This window comes from Pollicipes pollicipes, unplaced genomic scaffold (assembly GCF_011947565.3).
Source record: "Pollicipes pollicipes isolate AB1234 unplaced genomic scaffold, Ppol_2.1 Scaffold_3447;HRSCAF=4054_pilon_pilon_pilon, whole genome shotgun sequence".
Taxonomy (NCBI): Eukaryota; Metazoa; Arthropoda; class Thecostraca; order Pollicipedomorpha; family Pollicipedidae; genus Pollicipes; species Pollicipes pollicipes.
This window is the reverse complement of record NW_023596297.1, coordinates 58,720-79,289: the sequence shown is the minus strand read 5'-3', so window position 1 is coordinate 79,289 and position 20,570 is coordinate 58,720. Positions and strand designations below refer to the sequence as shown.

Genomic DNA, 20,570 nt, shown 5'->3' with positions numbered 1-20,570 from the left:
CTGGCGCCGGGAGGCCGGCCGCCGCCCGAGAGACTTGCCACAGCGTCTCTGTCCACTGCGTCTTTGCTTGATGACTATGTACTAGTATGGACGTCTGGCTGCTTACCCATTCCCTGTGGTCGTCCGCCGTCCCCACTCGCTCATTCTGTGTCACTCTCAGTCCGCTTCATCGCTCCGCCGCCCCGCCACCGGTTTCCACCGGCTCTCAGCACGGCGCTGAACCTGCACTCTTTGTGCAGCTCTTCACTAGACCTCCTGAGCCCGCCTCTAGACTGCCTTTGTGTGTTGCATCTGATCGTATCATTCTGCCTGTAGCTGTTTGGCCAGCCCACCCCCGGGCCCGCCGCTGACCCGGCCGCGCCGGTGTTCGTCAGCTGCCGTCACTGGTGCCGCCTGAGCCGGTGTTCGTCATGCCGTGTGCGCCGGAGGACAGCGGCGAGCCGCCTCTGCTGACGCCCGCTGAGCCGGCGTCAGCGCCGCCGCCGCCGCCCGCGCCGCCGCCGGACGCCGCCGCCAACCTCCAGCCCAAGGTGCGACGGCGCCGGCCGGCCGCGGCGCCGCGCTGCGCCACCGCGCGGCACTCTCCCCCCGCCGATATGACTTGGTGCTGGTGCTGGTGCCGGTGCTGGTGCTGGGAGGATAGGCGAGGCGGACTGCTAAATGTGCGTGACGGTGGCAGTAGGAACAGCGTATGAGTTGGGATTCGACTCGGTTCTGTAAAACTACGATGCATTACGTTCGTTTTAGTGATCACTTCCAGTGAGCCTTGAAAAGTGGGTTTTGCACCATGTCGAAAAGGAACTGCCCAATGCTGGCATTTGTTATGTGTGGGCTGGGAATCTCCGACTACAGAACTGTCCCTGCAGGGGCGACGTAACTTGCCAGGGAAACCACCCACACAGACGCCTATCCTATCACATTTGTTTCCTCTCGTAGTGGTCTTTATGTTCTGAACAGCTTTAAGCCGTTTCTGGCTTAGAAGAGCAGATCGTATGTGTTCGATGCGCCGCTCATGTTTCGAGCGTCGTTGCGGCGTCGCCTGGCTCGGCTGTGTCAGTTATGCGTGGCCGGGTCTGCTGACCGGTCGGCCGGTGACTCGGCCGCTGCTGCACACGCCCGCCCCGTTCCAGCTGGAGGAGCCGGAGCAGGCCGACTCGGGCAACCTGACCGACATGGAGCACTGCCAGCTGGAGCTGATCGACCCTGTGCGGCTAGAGCCCATCAGGTGGGGCGCCACGCGACGCGTGCGTCCGACACGTCTCGACAGGGCGGGCTCCGGGCGCTCCGACGCGCTCCAGGCGCCAGGCCACGCGCTCCAGGACGCGCTCCAGGCCACGCGCTCCAGGCCACGCGCTCAGGCCACGCGCTCCAGGCCAGGCCAGCTGGCCACGCGCTCCAGGCCACGCGCTCCAGGCCACGCGCTCCAGGCCAGGCCAGGCTCCAGGCCACGCGCGCCGACTATGGACTGGAACCCAGGCGAAACGCCCGTCCAGGGCGCAGTGTGCGGGAGCGGCGATGAGCGCTGTGTTTGGTTGCAGCGACGTTCGCGTGGTGTGTGTGTGGGTTCTGTGTGCGGTTGTCGCTTTGTAGGCTATGCAAGTTGTGAAGAGGACAGGAGGGTTGAACCGTTGCGAAAACGGAGGAGGCGAAGATGTGTGGTTGGTTCCGAAGCGATGAATGAACACACCTTCGGTACTACGAATCATCGTGGGTTTTGTGTCATTGTAGGTCTGAGGGTATATATTCCCTGTGGCTGGAATAATCTAGCTTCGAAAAGATGATGTTGTTCTCACGCCAACGCCGCAGTCGGAGTAATAATTTCTGTGTACCTCGTGTGTTGCAGTCCGCGCAAAAAGGTGATACCTCTGGAGCAACACGCAGCTATCACCAAGGCGTCGTCAAGCCGTCTGGTCAAGAGGACCAGGACATTCTGGAGATGTCAGAAGCTGAAGATTATCGACAATGCGTTCCAGCTTAGGCGGGTGAGGATTTCAGGCTGCTAAGCGATGTTGCTGTGAAAAGCAAAGCGTACAGGTGGGAAAGATGTCAAGTCTTTGGATAATTTCTTGGCGATGGGAAATACTTTGGGCATCAAAGTTATCAGCTCGTGGAAAAAGTTAAAGGACTTCCATGGCAGGCTGCACGACTTCTAGTTTATTCTCCATGCTGTGATAAGCATCACAATGCTTCTTTTCACATGGCCCGGTCACAGCATTTGTTTGCAGAGGACTTAAACAGCAGAAGGGACATTGCTTCTGTCAGCTCGGTTGATGGCAAATATGACTTTGATAAGCTTGGAAGCATAACTTAGATGATATGGCATCGGTCAGGGATGGCTGCTCGGTTCGATTTTTGTAACCTGCATACAATGCACACGTGTAGAAAAGCACACGATTTTTAAGAGCACCAGTTTGTGAGCTTTGGTCGTCCCTATTCCTGTAGCACGGTTTCGTGCGTGTCTTTTCTACGTACTCAAAATACGTCGCCTTCTGTTGCCACCAGATGGTGCAGCAAAACAGTGAAGACGACCAGGGCATCCTGACGAAGATGGACCAAGAAGAGCTTCAACCGGATCCTGAAGCGTCTGTCGGACGCGGGCCTGATCAAGAACTATCGGCTGACACTGAGCCGCGACGGACAGAGCCGGCAGCGGCACCTCATCACCGACGAGTCGGTGACGCAGGTTAGGGGTACACCAGCTCGGGGACACTGGGGGGTGAGGACAGCCGGCAGCGGCAACCTCATCACCGACGAGTCGGTGACGCCAGGTTAGGGGTGCACCAGCTCGGGGACACTGGAGGGGTGAGGACAGCCGGCTAGCGGCACCTCATCACTGACGAGTGTGTCACGCCAGGTAGGGGTACACCAGCTCGGGGACACTGGAAGGGTGAGGACAGAGCCGACAACGACACCTCATCAACTGACGAGTCGGTCACGCCAGGTCGGGGTACACTGACGCGAGGATATTGGGGGATGAGAATAGAGCCGGCAGGGGCACCTCATCACCGACAAGTCGGCACGCCAGGCCAGGGGTACACCAGCTCGGGGACACTGGAAGGGTGAGGACGAGCCGGCAGCGGCACCTCATCACTGATGAGTTGGTCACGCCAACGAGGGCCTAGAGACGGCAGAAGAATCCTGGGTATTAAAATACGGTCGCAATTCTGGATGAATTATAACATAACCTGTCAGGTACGCAGTGTTTGCCACAGGCGAGAGTATGCTCAACGTAATTATTCCTGTATAATAAATATGAGCACGCGCCACGTCTTAGTTGGCATGTCTTTACCATTGGCCAAGGGATAAAGACATGGCAACTGGGAGCGTTGAGTTCTTTCCCACTATGCCCGTCGCGACGGCCCCCGCCTCCGTTGAGCCCCTCCCGACTCCCTGCAGACAACACGCTGCTGAAGTCGGCCATCGAGCAGGCCAAGGCGGCGTTCCTGGTGCAGCTGGGCGTCAACAGCGCGCTGCAGACGGAGCTGGCCGCCGAGCCGGCCGACCCGCTGGCGCCGGCCGACGCCGAGCGGCTGGCGCCCGACGTGGCCAGCAGCGTGCGCGAGTACCACCGGCGCTTCCACACGGCCATGCGCTGCGACGCCGTCGAGAAGCCCGCACGTGCTGGCCACGGTCAGTGACGGGCGCAGCGGAGCGCGCCGCGTGGCAGCCGATGGGCCGGCGTCTGCTGTGGTTATCAGTCCGAACAGTGTAATGGTGTGAACGTGGCTAGGGCATGTGTGCGTTCTTTGCTTACCATTAGTCATGACTTCGTGTTGAGCTTGTTCGTGGCGCCACCCAGACATACGATGACGCACATTAAACGGACTACGTGATTAGTAACGCTAGTGAAAGATGTTGCTTCTCCCCTCGCTACTCGGCGTTCATCGTTCTTGCTCCTTCCCGCAGCGGGCGCAACGTGAACGAGACGTACTTCGGCGAGTTCCGGCGTGCTTGCAGCTGCTGCAGGAGCTGCTATTCTACATCAGCCGCGAGTACGCCGGTGACCCGCGGCTGGACCAGACCGAGCCGCCGCCGCCTGATCGCCGAGCACGACCCGACCTGGACCTGAGCCAGCTGCCGCACGTGTACACGGCTGCCGCCGAGCTCGGCTGGCAGATGTTCATCAGCCCGCTGCCGTCGCACGCCAGTGAGTGGCCGGCCGTCCAGAGGCCGGCCGCCGCGCGCTGGGGTCGGCGGTGTCGGGTCCGTCCTGGGTTGCCGAGTGGGGGTTGTGTACCCCCTCCTGTCGTAGGTCGTCAGATCAGAGATGTGCGTTCCGTCCTTCGTTCTCACGTGCGTCCTCCCTGTCTGCTCCACTCTCGTGCGCGTCCTCTGTGGCGCTCCGTTTTCGTGTGCGTCCTCCGTATCCGCCCCGTTCTCGTGTGTGTTCCGTGCGCGCTCCGTCCTCTGACGACGCAGTCAGTGAATGTTCCGTCTGTGCTCCAGCTTGAGTCCGTTGTGGGTGGCGTTATTGCCCCGTGACGTGCCGTTGCTGATGACGCTGATGACGCTGATGACGCTGATGACACTGATGACGCTGACGACGTTGATGGCCGTGTGGTTAGGCTGGGGCCACGGCTGGAGCCTGCTCTGTGACGTGCTGATCCGGATGCCGCTTTGCTCTTCCTGCGCCTGGTCAACATTCCACTACTACACGCGACGGTGCACCGCTACATGAGGCACCGCGTGCTGCGTAACCTGCCGCCCACCCACCTGCCCGAGGACGTGGTCAGCTGCCTCTTCTGGAAGTGAGTCAGCGCCAGAGGGCAGAGAAAGCGCCCGGAGGGCACTCACAGGCAGGAGCAGCAGAGCCCCGCTGGGAACGAAAATGTAATTGTACAAACAATTTTGGAAGTTTTTTTCGGAAAGGCGTGGAATGGTGGTTCACTCCCGGGTATGGTACGTTCTGCGCCTGCCCACGGCAGAGTGGGAGGGGCCACTCTGGTCGTGTTCTGGAGCTGACCTGGGTTGCAGTGCGTCTTCCGTTAAGGCGGTCCTCCGGGACATTTGTAAGCGGCGGCACGTGTCGGAGGTCTCACGTGATGACTTCTGTTGACCGCGTTAACCAGCGTCGGAGGCGCAAGGACGAGGAATGACTCGCGAGGCGCACCGGTGATCGGACTCATCGGATTCACGTCACCACATTGGTCTCAGATGCGGCCGGCGGCTGCCTGAGCGAGCCGTGGTGGCCGTCCAGCCCCTCCTCCTCTCCGACCCTGACTGGCGCGTACCCCACAGGCGCAAGTACTGTTCGCCATCCACGACGACATCACGCGGCTGGTGTTCATGGGGCTGGCGCAGCTTGGCCAGCAGATGCCTCGCCAAGGACCAGGTGAGAGCTGCCGCCTGCTGCGAGCGGCGCCGGCGGCCGGGCCGCGGTCCGGCGACGTGCTGCCCGTCCCAGTCGGAACTCGGGAGATGATTGGACGTTGCCTGTGGAGGGTCGCTGGAAGTGGGTGGCGGCAGTGATGTTGGGAGAAGTTGGGGCGACCCTGAGTCGGAATATTATTTTCATCGTGCTCGTCTCAGGGTGACGATGGACGTGCTGCCGGAACGCGTTTTTCTTTGCAAGAAACGTCTTTCATATTTCAAGCTATTCAACTTTTGATGTTATTGATTCGATGTCAACAGAACTTAAACTTGAGAGGCATGTAGAAAGGGGCTCGATGACAAGGCAGCGAGTGATACCTGGAGTACCTCCAGTATGATAACCGATGTACCGAGAATCTGTAACCACGTCGCCGGTTACGCGTGCCCGGTGCTATCTGACCCGCCCGTCCGCGCGTCAGGTGTTCGTCTTCTGCAAACCGGAACGCGTCGCTGCTCGACACGAGCATCTCGCGCGAGGGCTCCACCAGCGTCGACCCGGAACATCCAGTACCCGGTCAAGATGTACCACTTCGACACGCTGCCCTCGCTCAGGGACTACTGGTTCGACCTGAAGACCATCTCGCTCAGCAAGGCGCTCGGTGAGCTGGCGCCAGCCGGCCGGCGCCGGCCGCTCGGGGATGTTTCGGGCGCGGCGGCCGCCGCAGTGCGTCTACGGTCGGCTTCGGGTAGCCCAGCCGTCGCGGCATCGCTCTGCTTGTCCGTGCGTGGACGACAGTCCCCCGGGTCCGCTGTCGGTCGTGGGTGGCGTCCCTGAGGCGGGCCCGGTGGACTGCTTGCACAGTCGGCGGCGGGAGTGATGCGCTTAGCTACGGAATTTGGCCGGTCTAGAACGGCGTCGGTTCTGAACGCGTGCTTGGCTCGCGGCTTTGAGATGGCTGCACAACTACTGGTGGAGCCGTCATACCCCCTGTCAGTGCTCCTCCTGTTATCTCTGGTTTGTTTTTGGTCCGTGAGTACTCCGTCGTGAGCCGGCACCCAGCGCCGCCTCCAGCGCCGCTCCCAGCGCCGCTCCCAGCGCCGCACCCAGCGCCGCACCCAGCGCCGCCTCCCAGCGCCGCACCCAACGTCGCTCCCAGCGCCGCTCCCAGCGACGCACCCAGAGCCGCACCCAGCGCCGCACCCAGCGCCGCTCCCAGCGCTGCTCCAGCGCCGCACCCAGCGCCGCTCCCCCCTCCCAGCGCCGCTCCCAGCGCCGCACCCAGCGCCGCTCCCAGCGCCGCTCCCAGCGCCGCTCCCAGCGCCGCTCCCAGCGCTGCTCCCAGTGCCGCACCCAGCGCCGCACCCAGCGTCGCTCCCAGCGCCGCACCCAGCGCGCTCCCAGCGCCGCTCCCAGCGCCGCTCCCAGCGCTGCTCCCAGTGCCGCACCCAGCGCCGCACCCAGCGTCGCTCCCAGCGCCGCTCCCAGCGCCGCTCCCAGCACTGCACCCAGCGTCGCTCCCAGCGCCGCTCCCAGCGCCGCTCGCAGCACCGCTCCCAGCGCCGCTCCCAGCACCCGGTGTGCAGGTTCACACCGAGTGTCAGTCGTCTAACGCCCCTCCGCCGCCGCCGCCACCGCCGCAGGCTCGCGCAACCTGGTGGCTGGCCAGAAGGTGACGATCGAGATCCCGTTCTACAAGGCGGCGCTGTGTCGTGGGCGCAGCCGCGCACGCCCGAGGAGGCGGCGGCGCGCGACCAGGGGCAGGATCCCCGGCGACCAGCTGGGCGCCGGCGGCATCGACACCAGCATGTTCGCGTGAGTCAGCCGGTCGGCGTGACACCGACGCGAGAGGTTTGTGACGATGTTTACCTGGAGTGCCGGCAGCTCTCTGTCTCTTCCGGCGCACGAACCGGTCCTGTGAGCGTCCATATGGTTAGCGGTTTCCCAGTTCGTCGGATGACGTTTTGGCAGATGCGTGTCGATGTTCATAGGCACCCATGCGTCGATGGCGTGTGGCTTGTGTCGTGGCAGATCCAAGCGCCATCACGACCGGCTTTGGTGGCTGGATGCGACGCGGTCGCTGTCGTGCGCTGCGTGGGACTGACGTGACGGTGTGGCTGCTTTTCAGCCACGTTCTGAGAAACTGGAAGTGGAAGCGGGCCAACCAGGCGGCATGCAGACCCCTAGATGGAACTGAGGTGCGTCGGATCTCGTCTAATGTGCGCAGACGCGTTTGCCGCGGTATAGACGACGGGTTGATGGGCGTCAGGTTGGGCCTGCAGAGTCAGCAAACACTGCATCACTCCGAAGCGAGCTTTCAGCCACGTATGGCCCAAACATGAGTAACGCTGCTGTGCTGGCGGTGCGGGCTTATGCGTTGAGCTCACACTTGCGTGCTGTATGGTCAAGCTTGAGTGGATCGTTCGACGTCGCGATGATACAGGCAGGTCCTCCTGTGCGCAACAGCCGCGTACGGTGTGTTGTTGCTCAACACACCGCCGCCTTAAAATGGTCTGAAGTCAAAGCATGGGCTGTCGGTCTGACAGTCCGTCTGCTCCCCACCGCCGAGATCTGGTGCTGGTGATGTTTCGTGCTTTCTGGCAACCAACCGCAATACCAACAGCCGCAGCAGCCAAACACTCGCACCATCTACACCGGTCACGACCGTGCAGCGGCTGACCCGCGCACCTTCCCAGGAGTCGGAGGGGGCCGCGGCCCAAGCGGCGGCGCACCACCTCGACCCGCCGCAAGTCGCCGGTCGCCGCGCCGGACCCCTCGGCCGCCCAGCGCATCGGGCCCATCGTCGACGTGCAGATTCACAAGGTGGGGCCGGCTGCCGGCGCCCCCGCGTGTGGAGCGCCGCGCCCGGACCGTCGGGGCCCGTCCGCGCCCGGGCCGGCGGCCCTGCTCCGCGCCCGCCTGGCTCCGTGTCATTGCGATTGGATCTGGTCTGCGGGCGGCGGCGGCGGCCGTGTCGTGGCGCTGAATGTTGTTCCGTGACGTTGGCTGCTGTGCTGTGATGTTGACCGTCGTGCCGTGATGTTGACCGTCGTACCGTGATGTTGACTGCTGTTCCGTGACGTTGACTGCTCTGTCGGGACGTTGACTGCTTTGTCGGGACGTTGACCGTCATTCCATGACGTTGACTGCTTTGTCGGGACGTCGACTGCTGTGGCATGACGGTGACTGCTCTGTCGTGACGTTGACTGCTGTGCCGTGATGTTGACCGTCATGCCGTGACGTTGACTGCTGTGCCGATCACGTGACGACGCGTTCTTCGTGTTGCGTTTGCTGTCTCTTAGTCAGGCTGCACCCTACTGTCGGGCTCCGTGTCACTCCCCGGTCGCTTCTCCGTCTCTGAGCCTGGTCTGGTGCCCTGACGCGGTCCCCTATCCCTCACCGTCTCGTCCTGTCTCGGCCTCCAAGTCGCAGTATCCGCACGCTGACGTCGCCCGCCGCCCTGCACCGCCGGCTCCTGTCTCAGTCCCTGTCTCCATGTGCCGTTCTGTGTCTCGCCGCGTCCCGTCCGTCGCCCTCCCCCTGTCCCGGGTCTGCCGCGTCGCTGACGGTGACCGGCCGCCCCTCCGCGCCGGCAGCCGTCTGACGGCGACGAGGAGCGGCCGATCCTGGTGACGCGCGGCAGGAACGTACGCCGCACCACGGCCGGGCAGAAGCGCGCCGCGCCGGCCGACTCCGACCAGCCCGGTCCCAGCCACAAGCGCCCGGCCACGGCCCGTGAGTGGGGGCGGCGGCCGGCCGGCGTGGCGGACCCCGGGGGCGAGCTGGGATCCGACGGAGGGGTGGTCCGCCGCGGATGGTTGTGTGGGTGTAATGGTGAACTCTGGGTGCTATGACGCCGGTGCGGCCTCAAACGTCTCACATTTCCGAGTTATGATCTCATCTGTTCACCACGTAACGAGGCCAAGCCCCTTGAATGGAGTGGGCAGTCTTAACGAGGGATTAGCCCAACTGAAAATGCAATTGCCTGCCTTTGTATTGGCAAGTGGGTGGAATATGACTCGCCTCGCTCCCGGTGCCGCTGTGCGCGTGACTCTCGGTGTTTGACCGGCAGCTGAGGGCGGCGGCGCGAGCACGGCCGGCACGGAGCGGCGGCTGCGCGCCCGCGTGCCGCGCAAACCGACGCAACCAAGTACGAGCGCGTGGTGCGCACCAAGAAGAAGCGCGGGCCCAAGCCGCCCCGCGACGGAGACGGACAAGCGTGCGCTGGCACTGCTCAAGAAACAGTACGGACGCCGGGCCGCCGGAGGTGGCCCCCGGCCGGAGGGGTGTCGAGTTGGGATGCGAGTTTTCTGGGCTTGGTGCCGGCACTGTGCCTGCAGTGATTGGTTGGGCTGTGTTGTGAACACCTCTCTGGGTTGGCATAGCTTTGCTCGGGCTGGCGCCGAGATAAGCCTTGATTGCAGTCGACACGGACACTATTCCTGATGCCGGTAAAGGCAGGTGGGACCGGTCCGGGTTGCCGCTCCTGTGCTGCTGGTTCTGATCTAGTGCCAGCTGCCGCACCATGTTCCTGAAATCTCGCATCTCTAGTGCCCAAACTGTGTCTGGTGTTCGTTACGTTTGCAGCGGTGGTAAGGCAAGGCAGCTTCTCTAATAGAAGTGTGCCGGTCTCGCTTGTGCGTGCGGCGGCTTATGTGTGCGATGTGTGTGCGTGGGTCCTTCATTACCATGTTGCGACCCCGTGCATGGCGCCTGTTTATTCCAAACAGCCGGCCATGGCGACCAAGGTGCTCACCCAAAAAATTGCTGCCGCGCCATAGTCGGTGTTATGCCCGCCTTCTCAGTATAGCTCCTAACCATCACCATTTGATGCGTGCCTCTATCCACCTGCGCTCTGAACACCTCCCTCACACACCAGGACGTAAACACCTCGGCACGCACTGCGCATCCCACGTCATGCGGTCTCTCTGACAGACCGGTGCTGCCGTCGTCGGTCGGCCCGCGGGCGCCGCCGACCGGCCCGCAGCCGCCACTGACCGGCCCTGCCTCCCCGCTGACAGACGGTGGTGACTGGTCAGAGCGGGAGAACACTTACCTGCTGCTGTCGCGCGTGGCGCTCGGCCTGCTGGCCGACACGTACAAGGTGCCCAGCCGCCAGTACCTGACCGTGCGCGACGCCCTCCACGAGACGATCGAGGTCGGTGGCTGGTGCGGTGTGCGCACGCGCGCCCAAACGCATCCGATCATTGTTCGCAAGTAGTGACTGACTGGTGGCGTTGTCACTACACCGATTGACGTACGCGCTGAATGCGGGGCTCACGCGGTTCGGCGGTCATAAGCCGAGTGGCGTATTATTGAAGGCCGGATTTCATCAAAAAAGGAACATGCTTTTTTGACGAATAGTAAGTAGCTCAACACATTGAGGTGGCGGAAGCAGTCATCCGGGCAGATCCTCCAGAAAGATCAAAGTTCCGCCCACGGGCGTGACTGTAGGTGTCTGTTGGCCGATGCTGCCGGGTCTTCTTCGGAATACCCGAAGACAGATAGAGGCGCGTCGCCGACGACAGAACCGTGTGGGCCACGTGCCGCCCGCGAACCGGTATGGACGCCTGACCGCGTGTGAACGCTTGACCGTGTGTGTACGTTTGACCGTGTGTGTACGCCCGACCGTGTGTGGACGCCTGACCGTGTATGGATGCCTGTCTGTGTGTGGACGCCTGACTGTGTGTGTGGACGCCTGACCGTGTGTGGACGTCTGACTGTTTGTGGACGCCTGACCGTGTGTGTGGACGCCTGACCGTGTGTAGACGCCTGACCGTGTGTGGACGCCTGACCGTGTGTAGATGCCTGTTCGTGTGTAGACGCCTGACAGTGTGTAGACGCCTGACCGTGTGTAGATGCCTGTCCGTGTGTGGACGCCTGACCGTGCATGGACGCCTGACCGTGTGTAGACGCCTGACCGTGTGTGGACGCCTGACCGTGTGTAGACGCGCCTGACCGTGTGGTAGACGCCTGACCGTGTGTGGACGCCTGACCGTGTGTGGATGTCTGACCGTGTGTGGACGCCTGACCGTGTGTGGACGTCTGACCGTGCGTCGCCGCCCCGCACCGGTAGGAGTCGCGTAACAAGACGGCGCACGCGGTGCACCGGCGGATCGCGTTCATGCTGCGCCGCCGCGAGACGGCCGCCAATGTCAGCCTCACCATTCAGGAGCACGCAGCCGACCCGGACATCCGCCGCATCACCGGCACGCCCGTACGTACTGGCCGCGAGTGACGGGAGCCCGGGGGGCAGGGCGGAACAGAGGTGCAGGTGGGGGGAGGGGAGCTAGCGGAGGAGGGAGGCGTCCGTTTGAGGCAACACAGTGCTGGTGACAAACGCAGCATTCAAAACGTGTTCTCGATGAATATGAGAACTATGAATATAAGCGGTGGTTCGAATAAAATATTTGCGTGAGCACTGCGGTGTTTCGTCGGACAGAACATGTAAGTCTGGCGATGCAGCAGCTCTTGGATAGCATGCCATCTGACTCCGGGGGAAAGCTGTATTTGGTAGCGTCAGTGCTCTCCCACCAGCAAGCTGACGCGATATGAACATTGCGGCCGCCGCGGCCTCTGACGCCTTGTCAACAGCGGCTGACGCGGTGATGCCGCCGTGTCGCGAGCCGTCGACCTGGCGTGGACGCTCTGTCCCTGTGGACCTATTGGGACGTGTGCTGCCGGCGGCTGACCGCTCCGGCCGCGACTGGCGCAGCCGCCGCTGCCGGCGCCGCGTCCGCGTCGGTTGACGTCGCCTGTGCTCGCCAGTCGCAGAGGCTGACGCAGAACACGCACAACACCGAGGTGGTGTTCCCGAAGCGGTTCCGCGAGGTGATGGCGGTGCTGTTGGCCAAGTGGGACGCGTCCTCCACTAAGGGGAGCCTGCTGCCGGAGGACTACGCGAAGCTCAGGTGGGACCGGCGGCCACCACTCGCCGTGGGAGTGACCGGCAGGGTGGGCGTGTGTCTGGATCAGGAGACGTGGGCTCGATTCCCGCCTCGGGATGTTTTAAAGTGCCCACTTCCTCCGGCATTTGGCAGCGCCGGCGATCGTGGCAGTCACGCGCGTCGGTTCAGATATCCACCGAGCAGACAGCGGCTGCAGTTAGCGCCTGTCCTCGCTCGGCCGGCACCGCCGGTGACCCCGCCGGTGACCTCGGGGCGCCGTCTGACCCGCCTCGTGTCGCCGCCAGCCAGCAGTTCGACATCGTGCTGGGCGACAACGTGCGGCTGGGCCTGCAGGCGCCGCTGCCCGAGCTGCGCGAGCCGGCCGACGTCGACCTGCACACGGCCGCCGGGTTGGTGGTGGTGAGTACCCGCGGACGATGTCACCGCCGCTGCCCGAGCTGCGGGAGTCGGCCGATGTTGACTTGCACACCGCCGCCGGGTTGGTGGTGGTGAGTGCCCGCGGGCGATGTCACCGCCGCCGGGTTGGTGGTGGTGAGTGCCCGCAGACGATGTCACCGCCGCCGGGTTGGTGGTGGTGAGTGCCCGCGGGCGATGTCACCGCCGCCGGGTTGGTGGTGGTGAGTACCCGCGGGCGATGTCACCGCCGCCGGATTGGTGGTGGTGAGTGCCCGCGGGCGATGTCACCGCCGCCGGGTTGGTGGTGGTGAGTACCCGCGGGCGATGTCACCGCCGCCGGATTGGTGGTGGTGAGTGCCCGCGGCGATGTCCACCGCCGCCGGGTTGGTGGTGGTGAGTACCCGCGGGCGATGTCACCGCCGCCGGGTTGGTGGTGGTGAGTGCCCGCGGGCGATGTCACCGCCGCCGGATTGGTGGTGGTGAGTACCCGCGGGCGATGTCACCGCCGCCGGATTGGTGGTGGTGAGTGCCCGCGGGCGATGTCACCGCCGCCGCCCGGCGCGGGCTGGCGGCGGCGGCACTCAATCACTCTGCGATCAGTCCCCGGGAATCGGGAGGTGATGGGAAGTGAATTCGTGGTTAGTGCGTTGCCAGTCAGGAGTACAGGGTATAGATAGCTGCTGTCACCACTCACACACACTTGTATTGCTGTCAGCAATACAAGTGTGTGTGAGTGGTGTGATTGCAAGCCGGTCTACTCAACCTTTGCAGTGTCGCCGAAGTCGAGCTTCTTTGGAACGTGGCTATGGAACTATGCGGCTCTCCTGCGTGTTTTTCATGCACGGGGAACCAAAGATAGCATCTGTCAGCACCCGTGAGCCACGATCCGTCTTTATCACGTCTGTGTGTACATCATGCGACGCCCGTGCGCGCTCCTGTGCCCCCCCCCCCCCCCCGGCGCAGGATCATCGACTCCCACGCTCCCTGACCCTCCGCGGTCGACAGTCGTTCCTGGCGTCGCGCGAGGACAAGACGGCGCCGTCGCTGCAGCTGTACCACGCCAGCCAGCGTTACCCGGAGGACCTGATGTTCGCGGCGCTGACGCACGTGCGCACCATGGGCGTGGCCTCGCAGCGGCGCCGCACCATCGGCGGCCGGCTGATGCGCGACGACAAGGGCCTGCTGCACTCCACCAGCCGGCCTTACATCCTGTCCACCAAGTGAGCGGGGCGGCGGGCCCGCGCGGCGCCTGCGGCAAGCCGCCTGTCGTGGTGCCTCCTCACAGGGATTGCAGGATTCGGTGCGACACGGAAACGCCGGGCGGCTATGTCCTGTCCATGCAGTGAACTAGTGGTATGATCCCGCACTGACACCTGCCCGGCACCCATCCGGCCCGCCCTGCCTCCCCCGAACGGAGCTGGAGCCTCGTCGAGTCCGTATCCACGTCCGCCGTGACCCGGGATGAGTGGCTAGCCGGAGGGAAGGTCCTTGCACGCGGCGAGTCGTGCGCTGGAGGCCGCCGCTGGACTGACCTGTTTGCAGGAGCTGCGCGGATGCTGACCTGGCGCGGCAGCAGCTGTTACCGCGGCGTCTCACTCCCAGCGGCTGGAGTCTATCGCGCGATACGACTCGGCCCTTTGCTCGGTGGTCCGCTCCTCTCAGAGGCCGCACCAGCCAGATCGCATCGCTGAAAAGGGCGAACAGCGCTGCTGAAACAGGCGACCGCAACAGGACGAGTGGGGTGGCGTGTTTGGCGCGCGGCTGGCGGCGGAGTGTGCGCGGGTGAGGTGGCGCGGCGCCGCGCTGACAGGTCGTCCGCCTGCCGCCGGGGTGTGCGCGGGTGAGATGGCGCGGCGCCGCGCTGACGGCCCGTCCGCCCGCCGCCGGGGTGTGCGCGGCTGAGGTGGCGCGGCGCCGCGCTGACGGCCGTCCGCCCGCCGCCGGGGTGTGGCGCGGGTGAGGTGGCGCGGCGCCGCGCTGACGGCCGTCCGCCCGCCGCCGGGGTGTGCGCGGCTGAAGGGGCGCGGCGCCGCGCTGACGGTCGTCCGCCTGCCGCCGGGGTGTGGCGCGGCTGAGGCGGCGCGGCGCCGCGCTGACGGCCGTCCGCCCGCCGCCGTCAGGTTCCGGCAACCGCTTCATCCAGCGCTACCAGTACGGCCTGTACGCCGACTGCTACAACTTCTTCAAGACGCTGCTGTGGAACTCGCTGAAGGAGCGCGCCGTGACAGCCATCGGAGGCGTGCAGCGCGGCGGCCAGGCGGCCATGATCTTCGGCCTCATGGCCACCAACAAGGTGGGACGGCACGCGCCGGAGCATGCGCGGAAACCGAAGAGAAGGGGGGGGGGGGACACGGTGACGCATGAGTTTGACTGTGACTGCCTGTCAGATGTTCAGGTGCCACGCTGTAACTATCGGTTCCGTCGTGTTTTGTGAGGTTTTATAAGGATTATGTTTTACGTTGACCGCGTTGTTACCGTGCAGACCTGTCTGGGTTATTAATGTGTCGGGTTCCTATGTGATAACCACACTATTGTGTGCGGTGTGTGTGTCGTTCTGACGACGCCTGTCACTGCTTCATTATTATACGTTGTATCCGTCTCACCGGTCCTGGGCAGTGAGACCGCTGCGCAGCAATACGCTGTCGTGCAAGTCCGTCCGATGATCCACTCCGGCTTGTGACGGCCGGGGGGTGCGCGCGTGCGTCGGACCGGTGCCCGTCTGACGGTCGCTCCCGCCTGCAGCTGCTGTACGACGTGGCCGTGCCGGACAACCTGATCCGACTGAGCACCAAGGAGAAGGAGCAGGGCACAGCGCTCATGCAGGTACGGCGGCCGGGCATGGCCTCCGAACTGCAGCGACCAGCGCCAGGTCCTGCCGCCTGCGCCCTCTGTGTGATGACCACCGTGTGATGTGACGGAGCGGTGTGAGCGCCGTCTGTGGCGCGTGGGCGACCGGCGCCGACCAGCCTGACGGCGTCGGTGTCCCCCCGGCAGGGTATGATGGAGTACCGGAGCGACGCGGCGGCTGCGGACCGGGGCGGTATGGCGCTGGGCCGCTCGTCGGGCGGCACGCGCCGCGTCGGCCAGCGCTCCATGTCCAGGCTGGTGCTGCTGGCCACGCGCGAGAGCCAGGACACCGAGCTGCTGATGGCCGGCGGCAACCGGCCCGGCAGGTGAGCGGGACACGGGCAGACCTCACGCACGGGTCAGGTCAGCGGGGCAGGGGTGGGAGGAGGTCAGGTCAGAGGGGCACGGGCAGACCTCACGCACGGGTCAGGTCAGCGGGGCAGGGGTGGGCGGAGGTCAGGTCAGCGGGGCGCCGACAGGGCTTACGCACGGGTCAGGTCAGCGGGACGCGGGCAGACCTCACGCACGGGTCAGGTCAGCGGGGGCACGGGCAGACCTCACGCACGGGTCAGGTCAGCGGGGCAGGGGTGGGCGGAGGTCAGGTCAGCGGGGCCGCCGACAGGGCTTACGCACGGTCAGGTCAGCGGGACGCGGGCAGACCTCACGCACGGGTCAAGGTCAGCGAGGCAGGGGTGGGCGGAGGTCAGGTCAGCGGGGCGCCGGCAGGGCTTACGCACGGGTCAGGTCAGCGAGGCAGGGGTGGGCGGAGGGTCAGGTCAGCGGGGCGCCGGCAGGGCTTACGCACGGGTCAGGTCAGGGGGGTGCGGGCAAGATCACGCACGGGTCAGGTCAGCGGGACGCGGGCAAGGATCACGCACGGGTCAGGTCAGCGGGGCGCCGGCAGGGCTCACGCACGGGTCAGGTCAGCGGGGAGGGACAGGGGCAGCGGCGGGCGGAGGTCAAGTCGGAGCAGAAGTCACGTCGCGTGGTTGCAGGTGGCGAGGGTGTCCTCGTCGCCGGACGCCATCCGCTCCGACGGTGGCGGCGGTGCGTCAGCGGCCGCCGCGTTCTGGTCTTAAGCTTCCGTGTCGAGAGGGCTCGGACGATTACACGTCCGCTGTCGCCCGATGGCAGGACGCTGCCGGTGTGGCCACTTCCCAACCGGCGACGCTCGGCCCGATATGTTGGCGTCGGTACCCGGCCGACGCCGTGCTTACCCGCACCCCCTGCCCCCGCTGCCGACGCCAGGAAGGACACGCACAACTACCACGAGCAGCTGCACATCGTGCCGTTCACGGTGCTGGCGCGCCTGGTGACCCCGGAGGAGAGCGCCGCCGGCGGCTCGGCCGACGGCGAGGGCCCCATGGAGGTGGACGAGCAGTACATGCCGGTCAGCCCGCGGCTGGCGCAGACGGCGCGGGACAAGCTCGCCAGGTGAGGCTGCCGCTCGGACGCCCGAGCTCTGGCGGAGTACTGCGGGCCGGGACTGTGCGCTGTGGCTGGTGTTGTCAGCTGTCCAGGGCTGCGGAGGGGACGTGTCTAGGTCGGCTGGCGGAGGCTGGCCGTCCCTGCTGCGCTCACTGAGAGCCGAGGACGAGCGGCGTCACTCGTGTCGCGTCTTGCGCAGACTGCACGCTCACTTATTCGGGAGTGGGGTTGTGCCGAGCTGCGGGGCTCCTTTGACTGTTACGCGGCTAGGAACGAACAGCGGCGTAGCTTCGTAAAATGGATTGGGGGCTGGTCAGTGGAAAATGATGCATCCTTCTATAATCTGTCAGCGAGAAAGTTTCTCCTTGGATTTTGTCCACCCTCTTCTCAAAGGTGGTGTGGGTGGTGGCTGGAGCCTAAGCTGGGTTCTGAACCCCCCCCCCCCCTTTCTTAACTAAATAGGGAATACACCCCTCGCTTCGAAGGTCTTATTGAAGTTTTTAATGACTACCGAGTGTAAAACGGAGGATTACGCATGCACGCTTTTCACGATGGAAATCTGTGTGCGGACTGCCACCATTATAACGTGCCAAGGCCCGCCGCGCGGGCCCAGTGAGTGTCTGTCGGTGCCACACCCCTCGTGTCGCCTGTGTCCTGCGCCCCTCACGCCGCCGCCGACTGTGCCGCGTCGACGGCCGCAGAATGCTGTCGGAGGAGGCGCCGGGCGCGGCGGCCGTGCTGGAGCGGCTGCGGGCCGAGGACGCCATCACTGACCGGGACGCCTCGCACATCAAGCAGCTGCTTTCGATACTGGAGGACGCCGGCGAGCTGGGCATGGAGCCGGCGCAGCTGCTGGTGAGGGCCGCGCCGGGCCGCGCTGGTGCCCGGCTGCGGCTGCCGGTGCGTGGCTGAGGTCTTCAACCCGGGCGTTGTGGGCCAGGGTCGCTTAGGCTTTCTGCTGCGGCCGGGTGGCGTGAAAGTCTGGCGTGTTTCGCGGGAGGCGGTCGGTTCGACTGGAGCGCCTCGGCCGGACCGGTGCAGAGCCGGGCCCGAGTCCGAGGTGTACCAGACCACTCTGACGCCCGTTCCGTCTCGCGTGACGGTGTGAGTTCCGTGACTGTAGTGCTCGCGCGCGCGCCGGGCCCTCTGACGCACCGCTGCGCCGGCCGGGCAGGAGGAGAGCAGCCTGGCACGGCTCGAGCTGCGGCGTCTGGTGGCGCTGATGGTGCAGCACGAGCTGCTGCTGCGCGGCGGCGTCACGCGCCTGCTGTACGTGGCGCGCTCGCTCGGCCAGCGCTGGGTGCTGCACTCGTACCACCTGACGCGCCTGCAGCAGGAGTCGGCCGCCAGCGGCCTGGCCGCCGTCGGCGGCGACCTAGCCTCCTCCAGCCGCAAGTAGGTGGCGGCTCGTGCTGCGGTGGTGGCTGCTCGCCGTGCGGGACACGGTGGGAAGGGTGTGGTTGTCGCGTGGGCTGTCAGGTGCCATGAATACGTGCCATATGTTGCCCGTTCTGGCGTTTACACATTCTGAGGCAGCTCCGGCATGTCTGTGCCAAAGAGGTAGTGGTGATGAGCAGAGCTTGCTGGTGGCAGGCTGATAGCGCTTGAAAATAAGATGTTTGGCACATCCGTGCGAGATTTGTTCAAAGTTTGTTTTTAACTCAACTTCGTTGGGATTTACGGTGTCATGTACGGCGTTGGAAAGGTGATGGGACTTGATGGAGTGAAGTGTTAAAGCATGGTCTAATTATCCAATCTTGCATCCACATTCGTCAAAAATGGTTTAGAACCTTCGTTTTGGCAATCCCAGCAGTGGGATGAACACGATCGGCGGCGAACAGCGGGGCTCTCCCGTCTGTGTCCGTTCCCGCTCACGAGGAGCTATGTAGGATTGCTTTTTGGTGGTGGGTATTGCTGTAGAACGCGCCGCACACGTTGTTGGGGAGTGCAGAAGCTGTCAAGGCCAACATTGTGAGGAAACGTGACATTTGAACGCAGTTGTCAGCGTTAGCACCGAGCCCATTTCCGCTTCGCTACGTATACAACGTTAGCGAGCGCTTACGAGTGTTTCAGCGCCAACATGGCCGCCCTCTGACGCCGCCCCGTCTGGGCCGGCAGGGACATGCAGCCGGTGTTCTTCCAGACGGCGCCGTGGCGGCGCGTCGGCGGCTCCGTGAACCGGCGCGTGCTGGACCGGCTCTCCGGCGCCGTGCTCAGCCACTGCATGACGTGGCCGGCCTGCCCGCTCGCTGCCGTCCAGAGCCACTTCCATCCCATGCTGACGGCAGTGCAGACGCGCCAACTGCTAGAGGTCCGTGCGGCCTTGCTGTCGTTTAACGTGTTATCTGCCTCCACCCCGACCCCCGGCTCTCAGCAGCCTGCGCAGCCTAGGCGCGGCCGGTCTTCCGTCGCTGGAGGCGCGGTCGCGCAGTGTGCTACGTGTCAAGGGTGCAGCTCACGCGATAGGCGGGAAAGGCTGCCGTCTGAGCGATGTCTGTCCCCCATCCGGCGGCGCTGGGGCGCGGCCATCCGTCTCGGAGCAACCAGGCTTTCTGGCTCATGCCTACCGTGTGTTCGTCGCCCCCGACCAGGCCGTCGAGTTTATCGCCTCCCGATCTACCCGTCTTGCCACCGTCGCTGCGGCACCGGCGCGCCCAGCTGCCTCGCGCACGACCGTGCCGCGCCCTTAACCCCCTCCCCCCCCCCCGCTCCAGACCCTGGAAGAGGTGGGGTGCGTCACCCTGACCGAGAACAGACAGGTGTCCCGCACCACGCTCTTCTCCAAGCGCTCCGATCTCGCCTGGTTCGAAGGTGAGACCCGCGCACCGCCACGCCTCGCCTTGCGGCGGATGGAATACAGTACTCCTGGGTCCGTCGGATCTTGCTGTAGAATTTGGATGTGGCCAGCTGGGCTGGACTATGCTGGAGGACCTTAAATAAGCCACCCGTGTTTCTGAACGCTGCCACCTGCGTAAATGGACGCAGCTGAGGCATCGGCGTCATGTCTGGCTTCTCTGCCGTCGTCATTGGAGCTTAACGACGCACTCAACGACGCACTCTGCTGCTGAGGCCATATGAGGTCGCTTGCCTCTCACCCTGGCACGAAGGCACCCATTTTCGCCCCCGTCCCCCCCCCCCCCCCCCCATCTCCGCACTGCACCGCGGCTAGTTTGGCTTTCGATTCCCAATTGCAGCGAGGCGAACTCCGTCCACATCCAGCCCCCCCCCCCCCGCAACACGTGCCCGCGGCGCTTACGGCCGGCCCGTCGGCAGGACCCGCGGACGACTGCAGCCCGCCCGACAGCGTGCTGGTGATGCCGGCTGCGGATGCCGTGCTTAAGTTCGCCTGCTTCGTCGGCGACAAGCCCTACAGCCAGGAGTTCCTCGACACCGTCGGGCTGTAGTGAGCCGGGTCCGCAGCCGCGGTGTGCTCCCGCGTCCGCGCCAGTACCCGGCGCGCAGTACTTCCGCGTGAAGTGTCGTTGGCCGAGTCAGCGTGATGGTGACGATGGACAGCAGTCTTCGCGCCTTACGTGTCAATGTTTCTGTCCCAGGCCTCGGAGACTCGAGAGACGGACCAATAAAAAAAACGTATTTATTCGACTCCGCGAGTTCAATAAACTAGAATAACTGAACGCGTGCTATGCACGCGGCTCCGGATTGCGTGGTCCGAGTCGGCTCCC

At 64.5% G+C, this 20,570-nt stretch overlaps 1 protein-coding gene and 1 long non-coding RNA gene across 2 annotated transcripts; both read left to right on the top strand.

Annotated features, from left to right (window-relative positions):
* Positions 1-488: 488 nt before the first annotated feature.
* LOC119091284 (uncharacterized) lies at positions 489-1,874 on the top strand. Its single transcript, XR_005093397.1, has 3 exons — positions 489-530; positions 1,131-1,225; positions 1,844-1,874. It is a non-coding gene; the product is annotated as an uncharacterized LOC119091284 (long non-coding RNA).
* A 5,868-nt stretch (positions 1,875-7,742) lies between these two features.
* LOC119091441 (uncharacterized) lies at positions 7,743-20,337 on the top strand. The gene is made up of 18 exons (XM_037214235.1): positions 7,743-7,783; positions 8,005-8,131; positions 8,905-9,043; positions 10,330-10,466; positions 11,385-11,525; positions 12,077-12,219; positions 12,501-12,531; positions 13,618-13,832; positions 14,275-14,348; positions 14,733-14,905; positions 15,355-15,435; positions 15,607-15,785; positions 16,708-16,893; positions 17,589-17,742; positions 18,062-18,282; positions 19,006-19,198; positions 19,602-19,698; positions 20,161-20,337. Exons 1-18 carry the CDS (start codon positions 7,743-7,745, stop codon positions 20,289-20,291), a joined length of 2,463 nt encoding a protein of 820 aa, XP_037070130.1. The 3' UTR covers positions 20,292-20,337.
* Positions 20,338-20,570: the final 233 nt, after the last annotated feature.